The sequence below is a fragment of the Balaenoptera musculus genome, chromosome X (assembly GCF_009873245.2).
Source record: "Balaenoptera musculus isolate JJ_BM4_2016_0621 chromosome X, mBalMus1.pri.v3, whole genome shotgun sequence".
NCBI lineage: Eukaryota > Metazoa > Chordata > Mammalia > Artiodactyla > Balaenopteridae > Balaenoptera > Balaenoptera musculus.
The window spans coordinates 64,382,203-64,392,323 of NC_045806.1; the positions used below are offsets into that span (position 1 = coordinate 64,382,203).

Here is a 10,121-nt window from a genome sequence, read left to right on the forward strand (position 1 = left end):
GCTCCAGTTTAACCTCCTTTCATTCTGTCTATTCAAAGAAAATCTATATGTATATATAAAAATTATATACACACACATTTTCCCCCCTGAATATAGATTTAGAAATTGTTTTCTGAGTTTTCAGTTTTTTCTGATTTTCCCGCTTTCCCTCCTTTGCCTGTCCTCTGCGCCCTCCCACCCTCTCCCTCCCTAACCCAGCTCAGGTTGAAACTTTGCAGAGTACGTTCTCTTCACCCTCTCCAGGGATGGCTCTGAGCTCTCGGGCGCACGCCTTCTCGGTGGAAGCCTTGGTGGGGAGACCCAGCAAAAGAAAACTGCGAGACACAAGAGAGGAGGCGCAACTTGAGCTGCTTGAGAAAGAGGGTGGAGAGGCGGAGGAGGAGAGAAGGAGCAGCGCCGCAGGAAGGAAGAGCGAGCAGCCTGGTGAGTACCCCTACCGCGGCCCAAACCCCAGCGCCGGCTACCATGGCTTGCTGGATCGGAAAGTCTCAGACTGGCGCCGCGTCGCTGCAGGAGGGCGGCTAGCCCTATCAAAGGATGTCTTGGCCCAGCGATGGCCGCGTTCGGGGCGGCGGGGATACCTCAGCCATCTGGCTGTAGGGAGAAGTTTCAGAGCCTCCAAGTTCAGCCCATAGTGTTGTGGTTCATTTGCGGTGAAGGGGAGGGTCCCCACAGATTTATGAAGCGAGACTCTCCAACCTCCCGGAAGCCCTGAGAGCCAGAGGGTGGCTGTTTCTCAGGGTAGGAAGCAGGACATGGACCCAGGTCCCGAGGGGATTCAGCATCAGGGACCAAAAGTCTCCGAGAGAGATGAGGATGGGCAACTTTGAAGAAGGGTCATGCATTTCACAGGGCGCTACCTGGGCCCCTTTCTCTCCATCAGGGGGCCAGAGTGGGTGTTGTGGGGAATTTGGAGATCAGTCGCCAAGGTTCCCGGGGAAGAGACAAGGCCGGTCTGTTCTGAGACAGGCGTCAGCGAGAAGGGGGCGCGGGAACTGCGAAGCTCTCTCAAACTCTCAGCGTCTCTGTGTCCAGCAGAAAAGCGACCCAAGACAGAGCCCTTAGCAACTACTTCCTCAGGCTGTGGAGGAGGCAGCGGCGGCTGCAACAGCTTCGGGAGTCTGGAAGAAAAAGATGCTATCCAAGTGGAGCTTCAAGGATCCGAGCTGTGGAAGAGATTTCATGACATTGGAACTGAGATGATCATTACCAAGGCGGGCAGGTTCGGCTTTGCCCAAGCTGTTCAAGGGCCGCACACAGTAGGCACTTAATGTTCTGCTCTCATAAGATGGGTGCCTCCAGTTTTATGCTTTGGTACCCTTCTCCCCATATCCCCACCCCAGACAGGTATTGGAAGCCAGTGCCTCTCAATCGACCAGACTAGGCCTTGCCTGGCCCATGTTAGTGGCTCGGCCTTTCTTTCCTGTACACCCTGATTCCAAGAACTCATTCTTGCAGCTCCTGCCTGTGTAGTATATGACAAAAATTAGACCTCCCAAGGCAGGTGCCAGATGCCACCCCCACATCTTAAGCTATGCCCAGGCCTTTCTGTTAATGCCTCACAGTTATCAGTGGACAATATCCCATCTAGCAGGCTCCCAGCCCACTGTCCTGAGCCCAGGTCAATTTGAGGTGGGGCTTTCCCTCTTCCACCTTTTCCTGTGCGGCAGCTTCTTCACATCAGCTGGGTAATTTTTGTGTGTGTGAATCTTCCTAATTTCAGTCTTTCCCAAATCTGCCTCACAGAAAGTACCGCTGAAAACTCAGGGGAGGGGCACAGCTGTTTCTTTCCTACTTTCTCTTCTATAGCTTTTTATTATGGTGGTGATAGGAAGTGGGGTGGACAAAGCCTTGTGGTAAGGATATTCTGATCCACTCAAAAATCCTGAGTTTGTTCAATCAAACATGTAACCAACAATCTTTCCTCATGTAGCAAATCTCATTCACTGAACCTGTCTAGAATAAGAAGAGTATTGTTTATTCCTTTACTTTTCGTTTGTTCCCAACCCCACCTGGCTCCAAACGTTTCTAATAGCGCCCAGGTCAGTCGCTATTTTCTCTCCCACAGGAGGATGTTCCCCTCTGTTCGGGTCAAGGTAAAAGGACTGGACCCAGGGAAACAGTACTATGTGGCCATCGATGTGGTGCCGGTGGATTCCAAACGCTATAGGTAACCAGGCCCAAAGGAGGGTACCACAGGCTGGGAATGGGGATTCATATCTATGGAACCTGAGAGTGCTGTTTTGAAAACTCTACCATGGTAGGGGGAATTGCTCTCCTGTGGGCTTTGAGAGTTGAATTTTCTCCCTCAAACTGGAGTTCAGGGAGTTCAGACTGAGAGAAAAGCAGGCTTGTTCTTCTTTCCTCTCACTCCTGGATCACAGGTTCCAGCTGGTGCTTCAGTGTACCCCAAACCTCTTGCCTACCCACTGCTCTAGCCTTGGCTCTGCAAACTGCAGAGGGTTTTGGCTCAGGCATCTGGGAGGGAAGTTGTTTAAAGGAATTTGGGGAGAAATGCCTGGGCTTCTGGGACCCTACCGGGCTCTGGGATGTGCTACTTTAGCAGCAGGGTCCTTGAGCGATGCCCTGATTTGCCATCCAAAGCTAGTCTAGCAGTTATCTCGCCTAAGTCTATTTTCCTTCCTTCCTTAGCCTCTACCCTGAAGCAGAGGCCAGGTCCCGGAGAATACAAGTAACCTTTCTCTTGATGTAAGCTCTCTACTTAAAGCAGGCTAAAAGTGGCCGAACTGATCTAAAGCCAAGAGGCCCTTCTTTGCTGGCAGCCCAGAAGCTCGGGTCGGCCAGCGCTTTAGCTCAGGGGTATGGGGGTTGGGCGGCAGCCGCCAGCACTCGGCCTGTGAGCGTTCGACTGAAGTGGGTGTCTAGCCTTTCTAGGAAACAGCCTGCAACGCACCCAATGCTGGGAGTGAGGGGCAAAAAGAAGGCTGGGCTCAAGAGCCTGCTGGGGCCGTAGCCCAGAAATAGCAGAACAAGCTGCTTATCACGTTTGAGCTGGCTTGGGAATTCGGCGCATAATTTAGCGGTTGAGATTGAAGACAATGCGAAAATCAGCCCCGAGGCCGCAGCGGGCAGAGTTCCTTGAGGGTATTCTGATGTAAAACATTGTGGACAAAGGGGCTTCCAAGACTACTGGTCTGGTGGCGGTGGGCTGCACAGACACTTTCCCTCACCCTTCTGCTTCTCCCCTGACGCTTGCAGGACAGGAGGATTTTTCGGGCGTCTCTGCTCGGTAAAACGGGTTAGATGAATTTTTGTTGCGGTTTCTGTGAGGAAATACAAACCAGACTCTGAAATCCCATGACATTATACTTGCCCTGGCACTTCACTACATTTTAATGACGTATGCTTATTTACAGTTTGCTTTCTATCCCTGAACGCTGTTTGGAAATGAAGTTGTATCTTTTACTAGTTGCCTTTGCGATTAGCAGGCAAACCTTGGCCGAGGCCTTTAGGACCGGATCGTGGTAGCCCCTGCTCCTGGCTTTGGTCTGCTGCGCCTAAAGCCACACTCCGCGCATTTTCAGGTACGTGTATCACAGCTCGCAGTGGATGGTAGCCGGGAATACAGACCACTCATGCATCACTCCCAGGTTCTATGTTCACCCGGACTCGCCTTGTTCGGGAGAGACATGGATGCGTCAGATCATCAGCTTCGATCGCGTGAAACTCACCAACAACGAGATGGACGACAAAGGCCATGTAAGTGTGTGCAATCCTTTGTCCCGAGGAGAGGAGGGGGATGCCAAGGTGTCAGCCGGAGGGTCACCCTGGAGAAGCCAAGGAGGTGTCTCCCAGATGTGCTAGTTGTAGTCTTTAGGAACTGTCTAAGTTCTAGGCCTGTGGCCAAAGTAGCTCTTGTGACTTTTACTTGGCATCTGAGAGTGCTGGGGGTTGGAGATGGTGAGTGAAAGGAGTTTGAGGACAAAAGGAGACTTTTTTTTTTTTTTAAAGCAGGAGCCCTTATTTTTTTAATCTCCTTTTAAATTTTTATTTATTTATTTATGGCTGAGTTGGGTCTTCGTTTCTGTGTGAGGGCCCTCTCTGGTTGCGGCAAGTGCGGGCCACTCTTCATCGCGGTGTGCGGGCCCCTCACTATCGCGGCCTCTCTTGTTGCGGAGCACAGGCTCCAGACGCGCAGGCTCAGTAGTTGTGGCTCACGGGCCCAGCCGCTCCGCGGCATGTGGGATCCTCCCAAACCAGGGCTCGAACCCGTGTCCCCTGCACTGGCAGGCGGACTCTCAACCACTGCGCCACCAGGGAAACCCCAAAGGAGACTTTTTAAAGCCAGGATGCCTGGTCTGGGACAGTGAAAGGGAATGCTTCCCTGAGCTCTCTGGCACTTCAGCCTCCCTGGCAATCACTGTGGGCTCTGATTGCCTTCCCCTGATGGGCACCTTCTGTGTGACATGGTATGGTGGAAATCTTCTCCGCAACCCGCCCCCATGGAAGGCCTTTTCAAGTCACGTAGATCTTGAACCTTCTTCCCAGGTGCACCTCGACTCTGCCCTGCCTGGCCTTGCCCTGTGCCAGCCACAAAAGGAAGAAGGATGCTCCTGGGCTTAGGAGGTGGGGGATGTCAAATGGTTTCCCATCAGTTACCTAAGCCCAGAGAACTTATGGCAGGCAGTCAGATCCCAATAACACTTGGGAACATCACATGGTCACCCACATTTGAAAGCAGGAAAGGACCCCAACTGGAAATGGAATCACTGCTTCTTGGTGTGCTGAGATACCCTGTTCTTGAAACCCCTTATGCCTGAAGGCCTCTGTCCAGGGCCAAATGGCAAAGAAAAGTCCTTGTGTGTGGCTAGCCTAGGCTTTCTGGTTTAGCTTCACTTTTATGTGGGAAGGTTGGGGGTGCTGATGAGAGGGAGCCAGTGTGGGGGAGGGTAAGCCAATTACTAGGCAGCATTTGACCATTGATTTCTCCTCCAGATCATTCTGCAGTCCATGCACAAGTACAAGCCCCGTGTGCACGTGATGAAGCAGGACAGCAGGGTCGACATGTCCCGGATTCAGTCCCTGCCTGCTGAAGGGGTTAAAACATTCTCCTTTAAAGAAACTGAGTTCACCACGGTGACAGCTTACCAAAACCAGCAGGTAAAGCCAACTAAGTCCCAGGCAAGCAGGGATGGCTCCAGAGAAACTTTAGGGAAAGAGTGAAGCTGTACTATATGGATTGAATTTTCCACAATTAAAAAGAAATTCATAGCCTTATTGCATTGTCATCAAGGCAAGTTTGATTATGAATTGTGTGGATCTTGTGTTAGAAAGGATAGAAAGGAGAGTAGAACAAAGAGTGTCAGGAGGGAAAGGAGATAAAACATTCCAAATTTGACTTAGCAATATGCTTACGTTTATTTAACATGCCATATTACATGTTGAAAACTTGTGTGGCTGTTGTAATCATTAAAAGCAACAGTGGCAGTGTTTTTACTGAGGGCACTGACTTTATCTTTCTTTCTCTTTTGAATCCATAGATTACCAAACTGAAAATAGACAGGAATCCTTTTGCTAAAGGATTTAGAGATCCCGGAAGAAACAGGTAAACAATATAACAGTCACATCTAATATTTATATAGCCCTTTTCACATGTATAACAGCTAAGGAAACTGTGGCTCAGAGACTGAGTCCCTAAATTTTGTAAGTAATAAATAGGTAGTAAGAAAGAAACCTGGACGTTTTGTCTTCAAAATCTTGCCTCCTCCCACTCCCTCCCCAACCCACTTTTAAGATATTGCTTATTCTAGATTCTTAGGTTTTTATTCAGGGAATAATCACTGGGAATTTTATTCAGAAGTCTATCTATAAAAGAAAAACATTTCAGATATTCACCCCTAAAAACTATAACAAAATAACTCAAAAGCTTACACAAATTATTATTTTCAGGAATTGCATTCTGGACTTGCTAAAGTTTGAATCTCTCTTTCAGAGGTGTATTGGATGGGGTTTTAGAGACCTACCCATGGAGGCCTTCTCTCACTTTGGATTTTAAAACTTTTGGTGCAGACACACAAAGTAAGAAAAGTTTTATTAATTTTTATTTTTACATGTTAATGAAATAACAACAGCCAGAACCTCTGTACAAATACTACACAAGTGGATAAGTACATGCCAGAAAATGTGTGTTTAAAATCAAGTGGGTGTATATTTATCCTGATGAGGAGGTAAGAAGCAAAAAGGGAGGGTAACTGTCAAGAAGGAAAAGAGCATAAACGTGGTAATGGTGGATTTACTGACTTGTGTCTTCTTGGGTTATCATACATCCTGAGAGCTATAGAAATCACTTGGATTCTTCAGCATCTCACTATCTCATATTCTTTAGGATCTGCCTGTGGTGCACTAGTGGTCTTATTTGCAAACATGTTAGATATTGAAATAAATATTTTATGAGAAACTTTCAGCACATGATAAAAATGACTCCCATTAAATTTCATCATCACTTGACTCTAATTTTCCTTTTGTTGTGACTAGGGAAAATAAATGTTGAAAACAATACTAAGCCATGGCAATTAGTTTATTTGCCGTAAGCATTTAAAATATTTGCAAGGTATTTGTTCTCAGGTAGTACATTACATGACTAAATAATAATTTGACAATGCAGGCTTTCTGGTGGAAGAATGCATACCTTCATTTACTCTGATATTTAAGGATAAATAGAAGATCTTTATTCGTGAGCAATATGGAATCATTTTACCCTTTTGTCTTTACTCCATTAAAGTTGTTTGTCTTTAAACATTAATTGAAGGTTACCATCACATTATAGTTAGCTTGAATTTTACATGATACCATAACAACTAATTGAAATGTGAAGAGATCAAGTCTAATCATTTAGTGAAATATTTCACTCAGTTGACTGTATTAATTTGGTTTAGAGAGTTGCATAGAAAAATATGAACACTTATTTGATAGTATCACTTTAATAGAATCTAGGCAGCATGCTTTTAAAATATCCGAGTCAACACATGGTGCACTAATTTAAAAATAACGCTAACCATGATCATTAATTGATAATTTAAAATACACAGTTTTCTTAATTATTTAAAATGTCGAGAATGCTCTCAAATTGCAAAGAAAAGGGGTACCAGTTTTTTAAAATAACTTTTGGATGTTTAATTATAGAATATATTTGCCACACTGTTGATAAAGGATTAGGCTATGTCTGTATATAAAAATAGTTAAGAAAAACAGTAGCACCTGAAAAAAAAACCCCACAAAATTTGATCAAGTTCAGTCAATAACCAGATTTTTAAAAATTTAAATAGTTACAAATATAAGGTGTAAAGTCTAGATTTTCCTGGACCTTATATCTATCCCTAATTTTAGTAGATGCTAGGCAACCATAAAAGATCACCTGGCAACATTGATATGAACACTTTCATTTTCATCTAGGTATTTTTACCTGCAAAACTGTCTTTTACTCTTGATATAGTACACTGTGGAACTTTCCCCATCTATGATTTTCATATAAGAAAAAACCTAATATATTTAAATGTTATTTTAATTTATAAAGATTACTTTCATATGCACTGATTTTTTAATCAGACTGAAGCTTTCTATAAAATCTCAGAAAAACCAATTTGTTCAATTTAATCAAGTGCTTATTTTAGTAATTTTTTATGGTTAAAAAAACCAGCTTTTACTTGTAAGATATAATTGGCTCTGGATCATATTTAATTGGGCTTCTTTTGTAATTCGCTGAATAAATGTTGTTCAAGTGCCTAGTATAGTTCTAAAGCATAGTGAATGCTCAGTGCATGATACATAATAATAATGCCAAAAGTAATAGTGGTAGTAGTAGAGATACCGTATTCAATTTTGGTCAGAGGAATGTTCTTTTCCAAAGAACTTAAAATAACTGTGAACTTGCAAGGACAGCTAATCTAAGAATGAAGCTGGGATAGTTATCGACATGATTACTGATTCAGTAGGAACATTTAGTTCATTGTTCATTGACTGAATTGTCATTCACAGGTGGAAGCAATGGCTCATCTCCAGCGACCTCTAGTGGAGGGGCTCCCTCTCCTTTGAACTCTTTGCTTTCTCCACCTTGCTCCCCTCCAACATTTCACATACCTACAAGCTCCCTTGGAATGCCCTGTCCAGAGGTGTACCTACACAATATCAACCTGCCCCTTTGCTACAAGATTTGCCCAACTAATTTTTGGCGACAGCAGCCTCTTGTCTTGCCTGCTCCTGAAAGGCTAGCAAGCAGCAGCAGTTCTCAGTCTTTAGCCCCACTCATGATGGAAATTCCCATTTTATCTTCCTTGGGGGCCACCAATTCAAAATACGTTTCATCTGAAGACTTCAATGGACAGTGTCAACAAGCATCTAATTCTTCCAATCAAATGTTGTATGGATTACAGGCACCTGGAAATATTTTATCACCCAACCCCATTGCCCGGGAAGCAATTGGTTGCTCTTTCCATCCTTCCTATGGCTTTTATAGGTACAACTTCTCCATGCCATCTAGACTGGTAAATGCTACCAACCATCTCAAAGTGAATGACAACAGTCAAGTTTCTTTAATAGAAGGCAAATGCAATCATGCTCATTGGTATCCAAAAATTAACCATTGCCTTTAATGGAATAGTCAAGTTCCTAAAACAATTACATGTAAGCATATATTTTCTTTATTTGTAGCCAAAAAAAGTCAAGAGCTAATGGGCTTAAAAAGCTTCATTATCAGAGGGTATTCCTCTGTTCTGCATTTAAAGTGCCTTATGATATGTTCGTAAGAAGGCTGATTACAGTAGCCTTAGGCCTCAAAATAAGATACTCAATAAATATTGTTTGATGAGGTAGATTACCAGAGAAAAGTGACTTCAGGTGATGAAATCTCTAATTATAGTGCAGCCTGTTTATCACATCAACTGCCTCTTGCATATTGACAGTGACCAAAGGAAGGTGGATTTAATTCCTGTGAAGGTAGTGAAACAATTACAGTTTTTATCTATGAATATTGGCTTCATTGTAATTATCTATCTAGTAACTGTAGAAAAAATTTCATTGTTCATTTGCTTTATACTTTTATACTCTACTGTTGAAGGAACTACTAATCTCAATTTTAAGGTACAAATAAAGACATAAACATTCTAATATTAATATTTGCAGCCTGAGGACCATTTAATCCTGAAGGAACACAAAGATTAAATGAGAAGCAAAATATTCTAAATAAATTTGATCTTTTATTCTCTTTTATTTTTTGGGTAATTCTCAGATGATGCTTGTTTACTTAGTCCTTAACAAACCCAGTATTTTATATACACAGTTTACAAAAACAAATTGTTGTAGCTCTCCAAAAAGACTGAGAAGTTATGATTTGAAGGGAGAGAATATATTTGAATCCATAAATATGAAAACATCATTACAATGGTACAATTTAATTTCAGTCCTCTGCGTCAATCATGGTAAATTGGACAAAAGTAGTGTAACATAAATGAGACTTTATTTTAGGCTATGAAGTTGAAAAGTTTCCTTTCACCTGGTCCTAAATTTTCTGAAAAGACTTGTTAAGTATAACCTATATATAACCTCTGTATCCTTAAGATGAACTGAATTTTAATTTTTCATGCTACTAGCTCTACAATTTATTAAGCCAGGGCCCTTCATATCACAATGGTATGACTTAACAAACTAAACACACTGATAAACTGCTTTTTAAAAGTTTTCCAACACATATTAGGGAGAGCATGTCATTATTATTTATTTGCTCAAAATGTTTTTTCCTCTCAAATGTACCTTATAAATATACCTTCTTATATATGTATTAAAATGATATGCCCCTTCACTTCTGGGCTTAGGCATAGAACGGCACATAGTTACATTCAAACTGAGTATTCTAGTCAAGATGAAATATTATTTATGGCCCAGACTAATTAGGTACCTGCTATAAAAATCTTTGAGGCAGAAAGCCTGTACTACCCAAATTTATCAAATCAAGGATTAAAGTAGAAAGTACACTTTATTTCTGTCTACTCCAAAACAGGGAAGCTGTAGGCTAACTTTTACCACTAAAATAAATTATGATTTTTTAAAGCAGAAACTCCCACATCAGATTATAGTGAAACTTATTCTGATGGCAGATACTTAGCAAC

At 42.9% G+C, this 10,121-nt stretch overlaps 1 protein-coding gene across 1 annotated transcript; it reads left to right on the forward strand.

Annotated features, from left to right (window-relative positions):
- Nucleotides 1–245: 245 nt before the first annotated feature.
- Nucleotides 246–8,609, forward strand: TBX22 (T-box transcription factor 22). Its single transcript, XM_036840778.1, has 8 exons — nt 246–423; nt 1,039–1,222; nt 2,069–2,170; nt 3,546–3,720; nt 4,957–5,121; nt 5,502–5,566; nt 5,954–6,039; nt 7,996–8,609. Exons 1-8 carry the CDS (start codon nt 246–248, stop codon nt 8,607–8,609), a joined length of 1,569 nt encoding a protein of 522 aa, XP_036696673.1.
- Nucleotides 8,610–10,121: the final 1,512 nt, after the last annotated feature.